Genomic DNA, 19,386 nt, shown 5'->3' with positions numbered 1-19,386 from the left:
ATGGGGAGTTTATTCCAGATCTGAGGGGCCTGCACATCCAATCCAGTCCCACAAACTAGAGAGTTTAAATCTCAGCTGAAAGAGTTTGGTGAGAAGAAACATAAGATGAACATGGGGGATTTAAAAGCTCATAATTCTAACTCGCCAATAGAGATCGGTCTTGCAGATAGAACTGGCCCAACTGATGATATAAATTATGATCGCAAGGGCTTGGATTGGGCAGCTCTACTTCACCTCTGTGGCCTAAAAATGCTAAATGGCCATTATAAGGGTGATCAGCACTGAGGGTATAGGCACACTGATGGAAGAAGCTCTTCGACTATAGATTATCTGTTGATTTACAATACCTGGATAGAGTAATTGGTAAGCCGATCAGTTCAAGGGAGGAAAGTGATCATTTAACCCTATGCCTCATTATGCAACTAACTAATCCTGTATATGAAATGGTGAATTGCAGAAATGTTGAGGTAAATCAGGGCACTAATAGGAAGCCCGCGGCGGGGCAGGGGATCGGTGTTTGGCGCTTTCCTGGTCCCTGGAGGGACTTCCTGCTTTTCTGGCCACGCCCCCCTGGGCTTACCTCGCGGCCACTAACCCTGCAGCGGTGAAGCCCGCGGCGGGGCAAGGGCACGGTGTTTGGCGCTTTCCTGGTCCCTGGAGGGACTTCCTGCTTTTGTGGCCAAGCCCCCCTGGGCTTGCCCCGCAGCGGTGAAGCCCGCGGCGGGGCAAGGGCGCAGTGTTTGGCGCCGCAGGTGTTCAGCGTCCATGGAGAGAGGCATTTTCTGTGTTGGTTGTTGGACAGGGCGCCAAGAGAAGTAAGTGCTGGCGAGTGCTTTACACCCGTGACTGTTTTTTACAAGGTGTAGAGCCCGTGAAGTTTGTTGGGGTCCATACTCAGCAAATCAGCCCAGTCTCCTTGGCCAGCTGCGGGGGGGGGGCACTGTCATGTCCTTATTAAAGTCCTTGAGGTCCTTTAAGGGCCATGCTGTACCAAGGAAACCAACCAGCTTTTTGCCATCCACCACGCCCCCGAACTGTTCCAAGTCCGAGTCCGCCACCAATCCTTCCAAATTTACCACAGCGCGAAAGCTCCTGGCTGTCAAAAGAAGAAGTCAACCGGGAGTAACAGCCAAAGCAAAGACCACATCTCTCCGTGCCCTGACATCGACCCGGCATACCGAGGGTCCATCCAGACCGTGGAGGGTATGAAAGCACCCACCCCAGGATCACAATGTGGGGGGGGGACCCTGCAGTAATCTTGCTAGCCTCCCAGCACTGAGCTGCAATGTCAGCCCCCCCAAGTCTGAACCACAAAGTCATTGCCTGCCAGGAAACTTTGCCCGCCGACACTAGGAATCTAGATGCCTTGCCGCTGGCCAATGCTCCTGGGACTTGCATAGAGGGGGCTCGTGATGTGTTAGTTCTTCCACCCGCATCCCTGGCACTTGTTGTACCAGTGACCACCCCACTTAGCCCACCCCTTGCAAGTCCATGCTTGCCCCTTGATCTCCCATTCATCTTGCGACCTACTCTTGACTGTCCTCCCCCAATCACTGTTGCTGCTACTATGGACCAAATGAACATAGAAATTGTTGGAGCAACCGAAGATAAGCTCCCTCCCAGTTCCATCCGCAGCTCCTGGAGTGAGAACCAACCTGCATCGACCTCCGGGTCCAGTTCCTTTCTTAACCTATCACCATTTAGGGCGCTCAAGTCCATCACCCACGGCAGTCATCCCTCCTCTGCTCCATCACCCAAGGAGGTGCATACTGTCGGAAGTTGCACCTGCACACAGGTGCTTTCCGAACTAACAGTCATTAAAAAACTACTTTTGGTACTGATCGATGCCCAGGGGAGGAGTGGGGAGGGGAACGGTGGAGTGGACTCGCTGGGGGAGTCTTCAAGCATGCATCTTGCTGGTAAAGGACCCAACCCCCCACAGCAACCTTTGAACACTGTATCCTGCGAAGGGACTGTTCATGCACTAATGAGCCTTATTCCGGATGAGCAGTTGACGCACCCTAATGCTGATAGAGGACACCCTTCTGGGTGTACCAAGCCAACTCTGGTGGTGGAGGGTCCCCCAAGCTCCCTGAGAACAAACCCCCTTAGGGAGGGAGGGACTGGAGCTCATGGATATTGTTCAAGGGTATGCAGCCCCAAGAGGCATGTATATGGGGGCAAAGAACTGCTACTGTTTTCCTGCATGGGGTACATAAACTGCCTTTGGGCAGGAGAGAACCAAGGGATGCCCTTTCTAACAAATGTCTCCACTGGCTTCGTACAGTTGGGAATTGTCCCTTTGTGGCTAGGGAAACTATGATGGGCTGTTAAACTGGTTTTTAGGAATGATCAAATGGCCAGGGAAGTTCTGAGAAGCTCTGAGGGTTATGTGCGGGCCCCATATAGTGGGATTGCAAACAGCTCGCACCCCTATCTGGCAGCTGTTGCTCCACCTGGATCTATCACCCATAGTAATGTCCTGTCTGGAGCAAACTGTACACCTCTGGGGAAAAAGGACCGCGGGGGATGTGAGCGAGTGCCAAGCGTGGGCAATTAGTCTTGTGACTTGTAAAGGGACAATATGGGATGTAATGGGGGCCTATGGTTGACCCTTTTCTCCCTCCTAGTAACTTTGACTTATTACATTTGGATATGGAGCACAGATTGTATTCTTTTTATGTGTTGTGATTTTGTATTTCTTGTGTTTGATTGATTTTTGAAATCCGAATAAACTTGTTTGACTGACTATGAATTGTATAAAAAAAGGGTAACTTTGATATTGCAAAAAGTTTCATGCAAACAGAGTTGATACAGTTCATAGCTTCCTGTGAGACAATAGAACATGTTAACAAAGATAAATTTGAGACCATGTTAAAATCCTTGGTTTCATATAGAAATATGGTATGTTCAAACAAAAAAGACTGAATATCAGGGCCACAAATTAAGAAACAGCTATGCATAGGAGGGATAAAAACGTTAAAACTATTCAAAAAGAAAAAAAAATCTCTTAGAAGGCATATTCCAAACTTATTACATGAATTAAAAGTAAGCAGAGATACAGACTTACTAGGGACAAAAAAAAAGAACTTAAGAGTATGTTTAAGCGGTGGCTGAGGCAATATCGAAAGACGATAAAGAAAGATGGGTGTATGTGTGTGGTTATGGCAGCAATTCAAAGGAATGATAATAAGCTCTGGAGATATCTGAATTTTGACAATAAAGGAGAGCTCCGCTTTATAAAGCTTTCATGCCCCAGCAAGGGGGCCAACATGGGCTTTAACGGCTCTTCAGCCCAAGCTTTGGTAGGCAAGAACTCCGCGCAAGCACATCTCCCATTGGAGAGAAAAAAATGTAAATAAAATTGCCACTCACATTAAAATAGAAAAGGGGCTAGGTCCCTTTTCAGATGACGGCAGCCATTTTTTATGACATTTGTTCATCTAAAACGGTCCGGACGGTGAATGCACAATCACGCCCGGGAAAGCGCATTGTGATTGGTCAATCTGGCTTTCCCTGTTTCGAATAACGTTTCTTGCCCTGTGTGGGAGAATTACATTGGAAAAACCTTGCGAAATCTAGCAGTACATCCAGGGAATGAAGAAAAGGTGAAAAGGTGTATAGCGATGCAGCTTCACAGTTACAAAACTAACTGAAATGATTATACATAATTAAAAACCTAACCTGGGATCAGATGGTAGTAGTTATGCCTTGTTAAAGGCGGAACCGGTACTATGGGCTGAGGCCTTGTTGAAAGTGTTTAATGCTATAAGTAATACAGGGAATACACCAACATGCTGGAAACAAAGCCTAATATTACCAGTCTTTAAAAAGGGATCTAGGCACACACATTCCAATTACAGGCTCTTAGCTATGCTAAGCATCCCCTATAAATATTCGCTAGGGTCCTGCTGGACGTGTTTACTATTTGGTTTGAGACAACTAAATGAATCTCTTATAATCAAACAGGATTTAGAAAAGGGGGACAGCATAACTAGCAACTTGCTTACATTGGTAAGTCTAATTGAGTGTTCTTGGAACACAAGGGTATTACCAGTCTATAGTGTCTATATAGATCAAAGTGCAGCTTTTGATACTGTGAATAGGGTCAAGCTATGGAAGAATTTGGAGGGCCTGGAAATACCTGACAGGTTATTGACAATGTTGATGGCTCTACATTCAGAAACACAGGTATGGGTTTGTCTGGATAAGGAAGGTAAAGCTACAAAATTGGATAGCAGCAAACAGGGGTGTCAAGCAGGGATGTGTCTTGGCACCCTGCTTTTTCAATCTGTATTTGGCAGATTTGGAAGAGGCACTAGATGGCAAGGGAACTTATCAGGTCAAATGCGGCAGCCTTTCCTTGTCCTGGTTAGGATATGCAGACGATTTAATAGTGTTGGATTATACCCCTAGAAGTTTGCAACTTACATTGCACATGTTGGGAGAATATTGTAAGGAAAACTAGCTAATTATCAACACCAACAAAATGAAAATTATGTTATTTAATGTTCCTGGGAGAAAGAAGAAAGTGGGATGGTTTGAATGGTAGATTAATGGGGAAAAGGTTCAATTGGTAAGAGAATTTAAATATTTAGGTGTTGTTAGATGACAGTTTGAAATTGGACAAGAACTGGGATTTGATAAATAGGCGAGTCACACAAACCATGGGGCAATTATTGCTTTTATAGGGAATCGGGGGCGAGGGGACTTTCTGTCCTAACAGTGTTCATGGCCAAGATTAGGTCAGTGATGACATACAGAGTTGAAATATGGGGTGAAAGAGGCAAAGATTAGAAAAGTTTGAGGCAAAGGTTATTAGAAAAATGGTGAATGTGGCCCGTCTTTACCAATTGAATACTTAAAATTGGAATGTAACATCACAGGATGTAAAACGATGTTTCAGCAAAATAGACTAATGCTATGGAAAAAACTGAGTGAAATAATACAAGATTCACTACTGCACCAACTATGGCAATCCAATTGTCGTCTTGACTTTCGGATAAAAATAGGCTGTTTACGAAGTATTGAAGTTTGCAATAAAAATATGGATAATGAGTTAACAAAGTCAAACTATAAAAGAGCTGTGAAAAAGGTATTGAGGCTACGGGGGAAATATCAATATATAGTAAATCTATCCAGCAAGTCTAATAGCAGTCAATTGTTTATTTATGGTGCGTTTTAGTTTAGAATACAAATAATACAAAACCTGCAACTTTTCACACTATACAAATTATAAAAGAACCAATAAAAGAAACAATCTCAATAAAAACAATCTCAATGCAAAACCTTTACAATCATTCAAATTACATATCTATACACCCCAGTAATATTGCATGAACAAATTCATATAAACACATCAATCTAAAACATCAATCTATTAAAAAATGTCTTCCCCAAATATTAGATTTGCAAACCGCCCTGTCGCTACACATAATTCATCCATTAGTGCAGATAAGAGACCACCACAGCCAAATCAATTACCTCCAGCATGATGCTGGAGGCTTTTCTTCCATTTTACCTCCAAACCCATAGTTCAGCGGTGCAGTAATGCAGTGATAATGCAGTGGTAACTTCATTACCACAGTTTATGGCCACACAGCCAAACTCATAAGGAGGCCTTTTGACTGTGTATATGTCTGGGCATTAGGGATCCTGTTTTAACTGTTTTAGTGCTGGCTCCCTTCTCCTATTCCCACTCCTTTTCTTTAAATGTTGTATGCCTATCACCAGATAATGGACCACAATATAAATAGGATTGAGTTGTATCATGAAGGAAAAAGTACTGTTTTGTGCAGGTACTAAGGGCCTCATTGTGAGATGGGCGGTATCGCGACTGGAATACTGCCCAACTTAATTTACGCTAGCGCCCACCCGTCCGGCGGTATTACACGTGCTAGTAATCGGGAAGTAGTAAAAGCAACAAAATAAAATACTTCAACAATATGGAGAATAACACTGGATGTATCAATAACAATAGCAAGCATATAGACATCCAGAGAAATCAAGGGATTCAGATATGATGATTGAGAAATTTGCTGTGCAACATAACAAAGATGGATAATGGCTGAGTCATCACAGCAGTACGAGTATGTTTGATATTATTAACCATGGACATTAACATTGCTAATATAGAATTTGATCACAATGTAAGGAGAACTGAGAAGCACAATCACTTTGAGGCACTAACAAGATGCATAAAAAAGACTTGGGTTACATGATTGATGAAACCTTTCAATTGACCTTGACAAGTGATGCTATATGCTTGTTTAGGAAGACTTAACTGAAGGATATTCATCACAGCAATACCGTTGGTTGATTTTATACTGTATTGCTCTGATGATGCTCATAGGCAGGAAACAAGTGGACGTATTGGCATTCATGCTTAAGGTGCTTGTTGTGCAGTGATGGTTTAATTGTTCTAGGTTTTGGGGAAACACATTTACACTTTGTGCATGTAAATGAGAAGTCAATCTAATTCCAACATAGGTTGGGTATGAAATTGATGTTATAACTGTGTATTGTATTGTATTTGTATTTAATGATTTTGTGAAAAAAATAACCTGTTATCTTAGAAACTAAAAGGTAGCAGACCTGTTCAACACGTTTAGTAAAACAGCCAGTGAAATAATACCACTAAGAAATGTCTACTGTCCTTCCAGCTTAGTTCTTACTTTTAAGCACAAGACATTTCCTTAACTAAGGACACACGCAGTTTATTCTGGTGCAGACAATGCAACTCTGCATCTCCTATGCTTTAACTACAACTTAGTGTGGCAAACGCCTGTTTTTCCACTCTTTCCAATATTATTTGAAATGTCTGTGCAGGAGATCTTTTTGATGGTTTTGCTGTAAAAGCTCATATCTAGTTTAGTTTTTCATCATCTGAAGTGACTTCTGAAAAGTTAAAGCACCAAAACCTCTCTTGTATTTACTCAGCATGCCCTTACACTGAAGCTTGATTATAGTTTCCAAGATACAATGCTTTTCACCCTTAATAGCTGACTGTCGGCAGACTTTGAATAGTGCTGTGGGTGAATGCTGCATGTTAGAATACATGATGGTTTTGAAGGGACCATTCTACCACTCGCTGACATTGAGGTAATAAATCTCCTGTGCATATAATTTCCTTGATGTTACCATTTACTGCAGTCAAATAGTCTGTAATCTTGAAACATTCCTCTCTTTTGCCAAACCACATTCCAAAAATGTCATCCATCTAACAATGGCAGTGTTTTATTTTCTCAAGCCACACATCTTTTTTCACAGAATCATATTTGCCTATAAACGAGCCACAAAAGAGCACATTGAATGATTGTTCTGCCATGTAGTAACCATGATTACTGTCCAAGGTAATTACGGTTACTACTGGGCATACACTACCACGCATTTATACAGTGTGAGTCTTCATTCCTAAACTGAAGGATGGATGTTTGATTTTTGCAGCTATTACCATAGCCTCTGTTCACCTCTATATTAAAAGGCCTTGCAAATTCTTGAAATCCCAGTAGACCTGCGAGGGCGAGTTCCTTTGTTAAGATACTCAACCTAAGAGAAATGCAGTTTCCCCATGGTGATGAGTGACAAAATATTGTCCAGTGCTTTCTGTAAAGTGGAGCATGTCAACATAAGCACACTTCATATTTGGTGCAATTTTGCCAATCAAAGGCCAGCCATGCACAATGAATCTTTAATTTGCCATTGACTTTAAACAAAGTCTGTTTGCAGTAAATGTCGAATAAAGGTTTCAAACATCTCAGGCTCGCCAACGCAAGTGGGCTAGTAGATTTTACGAGCCCTAATTCTCAAGTGTTTGTAAGTGTGTGTTTTGCTTTTTCTCTCTGGGCCACCAATATCTCCTCTCCTGCATGCTTCTCATCCTGATCCCTTTCCTGCTATCCTCTTCCCCCCCTCCCTCCTTTGTGTCACCTTCTTGTTTCATTTGCATGCCCCCCTATACTTGTATTCCTACCACTTGTATGTTTTCTCTTTAGCTCTTTGTTCCATATTACCACCTCCCGGTTTCTCCCTACTGCTCTGTATGTTTACCAACATCTTCATTTCCCCCTTCCCCTCTCTTTTTTCTATCTGTTCCTTTCCTTCACCACTCATTGCCTCCTTCTTGAGCACTTTGTGCTCCTCTGTATTTTTTCTCTGCTCTTTTCTGCTGTCTGCCTTCCCCACTCCTCTTTCTCAAACTGTTCACCTCAGTTTATCTTCACTTAAGTGCTTCCCCATCCTACGTCATTGCTTGGCATAGTCTATTTTCCTCACCTTCTTTTGTATGTCTTTTTTGCCTTTTCTTGCTTCTTCGGTTTCCCTCTACTACTACATCTCTTCATTGCCCTTTCTTTATTTCATCCAGTTTGTTTCTGTTCTCTTCTTTGCATCTCTCTTGCTGTGTCTCCACATTACCTGGCAATTTCTTTTCACCTCCCTTGCTCTTAACTCCTTGTATATTCATTACCTCCCACTCTTCTGCTTCATTTGCTCTGTCCCATTTCTCATTGTTTCTTCTTGCCACTCTATCCTCCCTGATGTAGCCTGTCTTGTCACAGGCCGAGGGATGAACCGATGACTCGAATCCAGGTTCTAAGTTTTAAGGATCTGTATTAATACAACAGAAAACTGAAAGGATTATGTTTGACTGAGTTATGAGGGGGGAGATTCACAGAACATAACAAATCGCACTTCCATCTGGCACCATTGTTCTCCGTCCTTTATCCTCTCCCTTTTGGTTTTGCCTTCCTACAAGTAAACAGCCACTAACACTGCTTGGGGATTTGAAGTGCCTAACAGGTCTTTCTAGGCTGGGACGTATTACTTGTCATGATGTTGCTGCCCTGCTTCTTGTCCTAAATAACTTTGGTATGGAAACAGTTTTCATCGAATACCTTTTTGCCAAATTGCAGATTACTGCGGAAATCGGCATGATGAAATGGTCGCACCCCGATATGATCGGGTTACAATGGACATTGTGTTCGCATATGTGTAAACCGTACGTATTATACCGTACAAGGCAATCAGGGGCTGTGGGGTATCCCCCACTTCCTTTGGAAGGATTGCAGGGGAAACATGTCTGTAAAAGTTATGCTGTTTTGGAAATTTGATCTAACAAAACTGTCAAATTCCACACGATGTGCAATGGCTTTCCCTGGTGCGAATAACGTTTCTTGCCCTGTGTTTCTTTGCAACTTTCAGTCTTTTTTCATTTGCCTTACTTATCACTCTTGCCTTTTCACTCATCCACTTTTCTCTTTTGTGTCCCAGTCCCTTCTGTGGTTGTTCCTCTTCCTCTTGTCTGTGCCCCACCCCTTTTATGTATCCATTGGGTAAAATGTTCACATTTTACTTGATGAGTTGGCCCTCAGTCCTGTACATTTTAATGGCTTTTCTGGATGTTTTACTTTATTTTTCTTCCAGCCAGGCTTAATCCAAAAGCTGACTGAGAATATGGCTCTGTTTTATTACGTGCTTTGCCTTCTGGGTCTTCATGACTCCTAAGGCAAGGGCACCCCATAGCATCACAGGGAATATACCCTTTCTCTGTAAGTCATGTGGGTAGGCTAGTGGTGGCTTCTTCACCTGTGTAATAGGGTTACACACAGTGGAATCTATTTGAACTAGATGGGTCCTTTTTGACCCTGCTCCATTTCACCAAAATTGAGGTTTTCTTTGTCTACCACATGACAACTTATTGCCCCTCTTTGTGAGTGCGAGAGAAAGTGGCTTTCTTGGGCCGCTGCATGCCTGTATTCCAAGACTGAGGACTGTTCTGACTCTCATATGCAGACTTCTGGTTGGGATAGTTTGGAATTATTGTTTTGTTTGAGAAAACCATCCACAATGCAAGGGTGTTCTTGCAGGGATGGTCTACCGTTGGTTGTCCACCCCTCTTTTTGAATAATTCTTGGTGTGTGATTGGGTGCTGTGTTCACTAATGGCCGCCTGAGAGAGAAGCAGTTCTCCTTACCCACTCTCCTCGTCTTCTGGTGGAACTCTTTACCTGCATTCCTGTAAGGCCAGCTGTTTGAGGAAGGACCAAAGCGCTGCACCAGCATCCTGTGATCCTCTGAAGAATCAAACGGCAAAGTTCTGTCTCCCCAGAATGACTTAAAGGAACCCATTGTCAAACCCCTTTCCCTGATCCAGTGGGATCACTGGATCACATCTCCTGCTTGAAGGCCTCCACTCCCTCAAGCTCCTGATCCTGCCTGCATCGCCGGATCTGGAAGCGGGTATTCTTTTGCTGCCACGACTCTGAAGACTCTCTGAACATACCAGAGACTCCTCATCCCAGGACATCAGGCCAGCGACCTGGTTCAATCTCCTGGGATGCTCCAGGGGTCTGTGCTGCTTTTATTGCCGATACTCTACTGACATATTTGTCTCCTGGTCCTTCTTCTGTAGCTGGCTCCTCTCTGATGTGATTTTACAAGCTTTTCTTTAATATTAATTGTTCCTTGGGGCCTTCTAAAGCTGTCCACATACACAGAAACCGAACCTTGTGCCCGAGGACGAAGACAGTACCCTCCATCGACTACCACTGATTGCAGCTGAATCATTTCCAGTTATCTGTCTCCCACCCTTAACCTGGGAATCGCCAAATCATGAATCGTCCTCCTTCCTAATGGTCTTGGGGTCCCTCATAGTGTGTCGCTGTTGGAATATAAGGTGGTTGCCAAACAACATGCACAGCAACTGCCTCTGGAAACTGCAAAACTGGTATAGCAGAACTGCTTTTTTTGGTCCCATTGCATTGCCCTATTGACTCTCCAGTGCTGCTGGGGAGCCGTTTTTTCATTTGCTTCTTCATCCAAGGGTCACCTCTTCTTCACCAAGGGCCATCTGTGGGTCTCACTCCACCTGTACTCCAGACCCGACTTCTTGGGACATTTTCACAGAAGGTAATTCTTTTACTGCCAAGACTGTGCTGCTCCAAATCCACACTACTGTTCTCCCTTGCTCTCTAGATCGGAAAAGTGTTTGCATGCCTGTTACTGTATTTTCCCTCTTAGAAAAGACTTTATTGAACTCTAAAGAAATCTCTTCTGAAACAGTTTCTATTTACCTGATCTATTGTGCCAAATTTTATGTATGTGTGGTCATTTTTCTTTTGGCCTTTTATATAAAGATTACATTTGTATTCAAATCTAGTGCATGGACATTCCCTCATTGGGTATACATGAAAAGTGTGTATTGTACTTGTTAACAACTCAACTCCACTGCCTGAGAGTTGGACATGGGCTACACTGTCACACTGCCACAAAGAGAGCTTGGTGAGCTTGAGGGAATCACTAACAATACGTACGCCGGGAGGATACACATGAACACATTGTCCACAAGCTTAAGGAAAACCACGATAATGGTATATCTTGCTAGTTATTGTCCCCTTTCCTCTCTTCTCTCCTCTCTACTTTTTTTGCTTGTTTAATTTTCCCATGTTCTAGTCTTTCTCTTTCTGTATCCCTAAGACCTCTCCTATTTTCTCATATGCTCTATAGCTCTTCCTTTCTATTTTCCCAATCCCTTGCCTTGTTTCTTTCAATAATCTTTCTCTTGCTCAGTATCTTCGCAGTTCCCTTCTCTTCCTTGTTCCATCTCTTTCCTCTCTCTTGCTCTTCTTTTATCCTATCTTCCTCCCCTTTCTGACTTTGTGTAACTTCCCCATCTCCCAAACAACCCTATTTGTCATGCTGTAATTCATGCCCGTCTCTCTCACCACTCTTCTATTTTTCTTGCTCTATTGCCTTCTGATCCCTCACCCTTTTCTTCTAGCCCCCCTGATTTAATTCCATGTTCACAGTTCTGGACCACCTAACCCACGTGCGCCTCACTCCTAAGAGCTAACTTCATGTCCTCCTTTCTCCCTCCAGGCACTGGCAGGATTCAGGCTTTATGATCGTGTATGTCACTGGACGGCCAGACATGCAAAAATACCGAGTGGTGGCATGGCTCTCACAACACAACTTCCCCCACGGCATTGTATCCTTCTGCGATGGCCTCACCCATGACCCCCTGCGACAGAAAGCTGTGTTCCTGCAGACCCTGGTGCAAGAGGTATGAATGCTGGTGCAGAAAGACCTTAGGGAATGAAACAGTGTCTTGTATGGCCCAATCTCCACCCTGTTGGCCCATGAATCCTTACCAGGCTATTCAATCCTTGACCTACCCCTAGATAGATCATCTTGTGTTGATAGGGAGTTTTGCAACTGAAGATGTTGAGGATAGGTTAGTGATGATACAAACATCCTCCCTGTGCACACTTGACACATCTGTCGTGGTCTCCTCATTTCTTGCACTGAAGTTCACCTTTTCTTGTAGGTAGGGCTAAGTATCGTGGCTGGCTATGGATCCACTAAGGACATCACCATGTACAGTGCTCTGGGACTTCTGCCAGCACAGATCTATATTGTGGGGCGAGCAGTGAAGAAATTCAACAACCAGTGTCAGGTGAGTATCGGGCTGGGGGGAAGCTGAGGTTGGGCAGGTGTAGCAGGAATTCAGGAGCATTCCATCAAGGCCTCCTCAACAGGCTGGCACCTCAAAATGTACTAAGGCTTGTGAAGCATGTTGCATGTCGAGATTACCAATGAAGCCTTAAGGGGAGAGGGTTTGTTTTCTGTTTGCTGTTGGGTGAATCTATAATGTGCCAAGAGCACCTCAGTTTTCGAGCTACACCATCAGTCTGCAGAATCTCACAGCATGGTTCTAAATTCCACATTTCACTTGGTATAAAATTGCAAGAGACATTTTGTTAAAAAGTGCGTACATATATATGGTCAGAAGTACCTGTAGATCTTCATATACAAGCCTGTTGCAGAGCTTCAAAAATATAATTTAATAAAGGTATGGCTGAGTGTGATTTACAAAAGCAAAAACAAAATAGTTGTTCAGTGGTGAAGACTTGTAAGCCATGTAGCAAGATGTGTATGGCTGCCCGTAGCATGGTTGCTACATGAATTGGGTCCACAAACACACATTTTCTGCTTGAAGTACACAAACCTGTTGCTTTTCAAAAATTAGTTTACTATCCACTGTGCGACAAATGGCCTGCCACCTTCCGCCAGGCAGAATCTTTAATAATATCAGCTCAGTATAGGTTAAATATTAGATTTGCTAATTGAGTTGTCTCTTTTTTAACGAATGGTATGCCATTGCTATGTGATTGATCTATTTTATTTTTGTTAAATACTTTTTTTATTAAGGATTTATAATGAATGAGAACAAAATGTTAAATTCAGCAGTTAACATAGTTATACATATCTTACTCTTGAATAAATGCAAAGGCTTTGTTAACAATTTAGAACAGTCAAAGTGGTGTATCAAGGTTATAAATAAAAATGAAACATTAAATTGGCAAGTATATGAAACGTAGGTGTTTCGCCATTTACTGCTGTGCCCAATTTAAAGTGGTTCTCCAATGTAGGTGTTTCTCCCACTGCTTAAGTTTCTCAAGTTTAGGTGGTTCTCTGTGTTCTTGATTCTAGTTACATCTCCTCTGCTCCCTTTATCTAGGTGCATTTTGCCTGCTGTGTTCTGTAAATCCTAGGTGCACTCCCACAACTGTATTATCTTAGGTCTAGGTATTTTTGCCTACTGTGACACCTCAAAACTAAGTGTGTTTCCACTGCTGTGCTCTCCTAAGTCAAGGGACATTGCTGCCTGCTGCATTGTCTGGAATATGGGTGCTTGTCCACTGCTGTGTTCTGTTGAATTTAGGTGAATCGTCCTTGATGAGTTCTATTTAATCTGGGTGCATCCTCGCAGCTGTGTTTTTAATAAACCTAGGTGCACCCTCCCCCTCTGGTCCTTTTAAACTCCAGGTGCTGTTGCCCAGTTGTGCTCTCAGGATCTAGCCTCCTCCCCCGTGCCCCTTCCTTATTCCAGCTGCACCCTCTAACCTGTGTGAACTCTTAATTAGGAGGGCATCCTACCCACAAGATAGACACAATGCCCCACACCGCCCAAATCATAGCTGCACGCTGGCGTACCAGAAGGCTTAATGATGCCCACTCCACCAACCTTCACCCACTTTCTCGCATAGCACAACCACCCTCCCTGCCACACGCAGACCCTTCCACCTGCTACAACACTTTGAATTATACGCCCCACCTCCACCTATGTCCAGCCCCTAATCCTCCCCGCCAGAGCAGCACGATGGCCAGCTACAGTTGAAAACATCGACCCCCTGAGCATCTCGCAACTCCCACCTACCCAGCCCTGCCAACCCTCCCACTCCAACCCCCACACCCCAGCTACCACCTCTCCCACGTCTCACCTCTCGAACGAAATTGCCCTCTCTGCCCCAACTCACCCTTCCCTTCACTTAGAGCAGCCCTGGCCAACACCCCAACCTCATCAGCCCCCCCCCCCCCACTCTCACCCACACCCCTTGGGTCACTCGAAAAACAAGAAAAGTCCCAGACCTCAGCCACCTCAAGCTCCACTTAGCATCACCCTTGCTCCACCACAGATCCCAATCCTTGCCCCCTCGCTATAGCGCCCAAATCTCCCCTCCGGCTCCCAACTCGGTCTTCGCTCTATTCACCACCTCCCCACACCCCATCTGTCTACCTTCACCCCCCATGCCTGCGACTGGCCACCCCATCCCTCACTCTGCGTTCATTACTCCTCCTTCCACTCCCACTCCTTCAACAGTCCCTAACGCGACCTGTGCAAGCTGGAGCCTTCCTGCAATGCCCTCAACTCCAACAACAAACACCAGGACTCTCTCTGCTACCTGGAATACCATCCATCCCCCCTTCCCCTTCAATTCAACCTGATCTCTTGCATTCTCATCACCAGGTCGGTCTCTAAAAACAAATTCAACATCTTTGACCTTATGTCGGATGAAAACCCAGACATCCTCTTCATCACAGAGACCTGGTTTTCTGACGACTACGAACCCATTGCACATAAGGCCTTCCACCAAGGTTACAACCGGATTGTTCTGAACAGATCCAGAGGAGGTGGGGGACTAGCCATCCTACACAGACACCAAATTCTAGTCCTTCTCAAGGACACCTTAGCCAGCAGCAAAGATAATGAATCCCTTCTTGTAAAATCTAGAAGCATTCAACTTGCCACAACTAATTTCTCTGCCCACCCACACTCGATGCAGCTTTCAGCACCACAAACATCATATCCACTCTGCCTCCATGGCCCCTAATATGGACAGATCCATCCGAAATCATATTCTCCCTACCATCTTCTCCCCCATCCCCCCCCAAGGGTCATGCCCAGCCTCCACCAACCTCCGCCCCCTTCAACCCACTTAGGGACAAAGTTATTATCACCCCAGACCTAGTCAATTCCCTCCTCAACTCACTCCCAGTTGTCTCCCTCCAGGAAGGCCCTCCCCATTAAACACTTTGACCACTGTCTCCCCAGCTATCACACCCCTCACTCCAACAAAACAAACCTCTCAGAGATCAGGCCCCACCCCCAAATGGTACACCGCCCACCTCAAAACTCTGAAGCACCATCTGGAACCACCTGGAGTACCATTCCGACCCCCTTAAACAAAACCCCCCTGGCAAGACTAACAACGGCCTACAGGTCGGAAATTATAAAAGCCCAAAAAACAGTCTATGAGAATAGAACCCTGCACTCTCGCAAACCCAACCAAGGAATTGCACAGAATAATCTCTGAATTTAAGTCGCTGTGTTGCTCAGCCCCTCCTCCACTTAACTCCCAATCCCTAAGCGATGCCTTCTCCGAACATCCGCCCACCTCCCGTCCCAACTCCCTCCCGATGCAAACCTTCTCCTCTTCCTCCTCAATCTCACATCAGGAGTTCCTCTCGCTCCTAGCGTAAAGCTCATGCCTGCCCACTCTCCTCAAAAACATCATAACTTCAACCTGCGGAGGCAACATTGCACGCTCAATCCTTAACCAATCTCTCACATCAGAAATCTTCTCAGAAGCCTTCAATACCTCCTGTATCAAACCCCTCCTCAAAAAACTACGCTCGACTCTCATTCCCCAGAACTACTGGCCGATTTCCAACACCTGTTTCATGGCCAAACTGATGGCCCGCACAGCATACAAGCAACTCTGCCACTTCACTGAAGCCAACAGCCTTCTTGACCCTGCCCAATCCAGCTTCAGACCCCTCTGAGGAACTGAGTCCTCCCTAGTGTCCGTTTGGAAGGACCAAAAAAGAACAGCGAATGCAGAAGGATGCGCTGTACTCATTCTTCTTGTCCTCTCTGCCGCCTTCGATACTATTGACCACACCATAACCGCCCTAGACAGGCTACACTCTTTAGGAATCAAGGACACTGCTCTCACATGGATCTCTTCCTTCATCGCTAATCGCTCGCAAATCAGGCTCCTCCACCCTTCCACCTCCACATTCCACCCAGTTCTGAAAGGAGTTCCTCAGCGAGCATTGCTATCCCACCTTCTCTTCAATATCTATCTCAGCCCACTCCCGGAACTCTACGCTCCCACAGTCTCACCTGCTACAACTACGCAGATGATAACTAGATCATCCTCAAAATCCAAAAATTGCCAGGCACCACCCGTCCAGATCTTTCATCATGCCTCTAGGATATTGATCACTGGATGACGATCAACCACCTCACCCTCAACCCTGTAACACTGTAAAAACAGAAATCCTAGTTTGGAGAAAAAACACACTCCTTCCCCAACCTGTCCCTTGGCCTCACTCTCTAGCTCTCTAGGAATCTTCACCCTGTGCCCCAGCAACCTCAACTTTGGTGAAAAACCTCAGATGCACGCTGGACTCAAATCTCTCCCAACACATCAACTCTGTATCCAGAACCTGCTTCTTCCACATATACATCCTCCGTCGAATCTTCCCATACCTCACCTCTCCACACCGACTCTCTGCCATCCTCACCATCATCCTCTCTCGCTTAGACTATGCCAACTCCCTTTATCTAGGCATACCAGCGTTCCAACTTGTGAAACTCCAAAGAATCCAAAATGCTGCGGCCTACCTACTCATTGGTCTCCCACCCAGAGAACACATCAGCCCCTACGCTGGCTCCCAATTGGTCGACGGACTACCTTTAAAGCCATGTGCATTACTCACTGTGCCATCCATAACACCCACCCCAAGTTCCTCCAAGATAAACTCACACGCTACCGACCCCCCAGGGCCCTCAGATCCGGTGAAGCCCTTCTCCTAGTTATCCCCCAATATAACTGCACCCGACTGGGTGGATCCTCCTTCTCCATCCAAGCTCCCACCATCTGGAACTCTCTCCCTCTCCACATCCGCAGCATTGACAATCACCTCGCATTTAGAAAAGCCCTCAAAAAATGGCTTTTTCCTTCCTCTTCTTAACATCCTTCTTACACACTATCCTTTGATTGCCCCTTGCACGCAAGTACTGGCCAAGACCCAACAAAACACCTACAATTTCCAACCACAATGGATGCCGGCAGCATTCGCAGCGGCACACTGTGATAAACTCACCCCTTTGCACTACACCAGACGATAATACATCAATCCCCCTAGCCCCGCGCTCGACCCACTAACTCTATAACTGGTGCAAACTGATTACTGAACACTACCTGAAAATCTGATTGCACCTTGAACGTGGCCACTTAAAATTGTATGGATAGAGTGCTTGATTAGACAGACCACTAGAGGTAGCAAATGTAGCGCGCCCAGTTTGAAACCTGCACTTGCACTTTCTGAATGCTCACAAGGCATAATAGGACCGCCTCTCTCTTTTCTCGTTATATTTGCCTTTCATTCCCATGCTCCCTCCCTGTTGCCCTGTGGGCGCTTTGAAACACAATTTATTTGATGTATAAGCGCCTTACAAATGCACAATAAATACAATTGGGACAGGACATGTCACACAATCTGTTGGACAGCCCTACCTAATTATCAAGGAGATTCCCCAAGCACTCAGAACGCTCAACCCATAGGTTTCACTGGAGGTAGACAGGAAATGCGCCAGTTCAACTTGGGCTATAGGGCACAATACGCACTGAAATGGCTTTTGGGGGTAGGAATGTCGATGCAGTATGACGCCCCGAGGGGTGCGGCGGGCAAAAACATATGACGCACTTAGACGGTGCTTTCTTTTGGGGGACGGGCAACAATATCATTGGTCTTAGGCGATAGGTGGCAATGCCTATTTAATTTATTTGCCTATTGCACTCAAAGACTGCCACCAGCCAGGTCCTTCCCAATGGTAGTATGCTAACCCCACCAGAAGATGCATTCAAACAACCAGCCTATCGATTAGGGATACTGAGGAAAGCGACATTGAAGATAAACTCAGTCCGAGTTTAGAGTATGTATAAATCGCACCACGTCTATGAACACAGGCACGACTCTCCATCCATGCCCTCTATAATGCAGCCACAGCTATGTCAAATTTGTCCAGCTGCTCGCATAGCCGTCTGCACTGAAACACCAAACGTGCTCAACACCTCTGCCATTAGTATACAGCGACAACCTTTGACCAATTCAGACTAGCTGGGCACACATCAAGTCTCCTCCACTAGCACTCTGTCTTCGCCACCAACAGCACCGGCCCACTTATGTGACTTCTGAGTTGCTTACTGGAGCCTAGCCAGCCCTGAAGCCTAATCCCAGCAGAATGCACACACGCATCTTCAAGTAAACTCTTAGGGCCTGATTCATGGAACGTTTTCCTATGGGATTGCCCATAATAAAACACTTCCATGAATCGGGCCCTTAGAATTTTAGTATTTTTCTGAGGATCACATTTGTAGGGTCTGCTTCATGTCTGAATCATGGTCTGATATTTGGACTATCTTTGTATGGGTGAGCAATTATTTTGCATCCCCATGGCTATCGCCACTAATGCCTGCTGAGTTTTGCCTCTATAAAAATGCAATCTTTACTAATGGTGCTGCAAACAACTGGGATGCCAGCAACATCCTACATTTCTATCTCATTGTTAAAACTCCATCAGCAATAGGTTCCAGCTTTGCCTTCATTTAAATACAATACCATCTCACTGTTAGAAGTCTTCTAAATTCTATCTTTTCCATGGATGATTAGTAGTCAGTCCAGAGGTCTGTCCCCTCCCAAGCACGTCCCTAACATGGGCAAGGTGATCCTCCTGCTTGCTATTAAATATGGCATTGCCATCTGCACATGGCAATATGAATTCAGGGACACCCTAAAATATCTGATTTGCAAGCCTTGATGTGTCCTAGATCCAAAGTCTCTCTTGAATTAAATGCCTATCAATGACTTCCCTGCCAGCACCACTTCCTTTAAAAGTATACACCTTCAGGGCAATCTCATTTTGTATCGGCTTCTGTGAATTTATTAATGCAAACGTTTCCTTTTTGTTGCACTGAGACTAATGTACTGAGGATGGCGCATGGCCCAAAGAGCATAATTGAACAAACAAAGGAAA

General features: G+C 44.9%; 1 protein-coding gene across 2 annotated transcripts in view; it reads left to right on the top strand.

Annotated features, from left to right (window-relative positions):
- PITPNM1 (phosphatidylinositol transfer protein membrane associated 1) overlaps positions 1-19,386 on the top strand; it is an 875,847-nt gene that overhangs the window by 802,336 nt on the left and 54,125 nt on the right. The window contains exons 22-23 of one of the 2 annotated variants that reach the window (XM_069628971.1): positions 11,877-12,060; positions 12,325-12,453. In XM_069628971.1, the coding sequence (XP_069485072.1) occupies positions 11,877-12,060; positions 12,325-12,453 (313 nt within the window). The other variant, XM_069628972.1, reaches the window with a different exon arrangement.

This window comes from Ambystoma mexicanum, chromosome 12 (genome assembly GCF_040938575.1).
Source record: "Ambystoma mexicanum isolate Mex_15411 chromosome 12, UKY_AmexF1_1, whole genome shotgun sequence".
Classification (NCBI taxonomy): domain Eukaryota; kingdom Metazoa; phylum Chordata; class Amphibia; order Caudata; family Ambystomatidae; genus Ambystoma; species Ambystoma mexicanum.
Note: the sequence above shows the minus strand (reverse complement) of the source record. Positions and strands in the feature narration are given on the sequence as shown.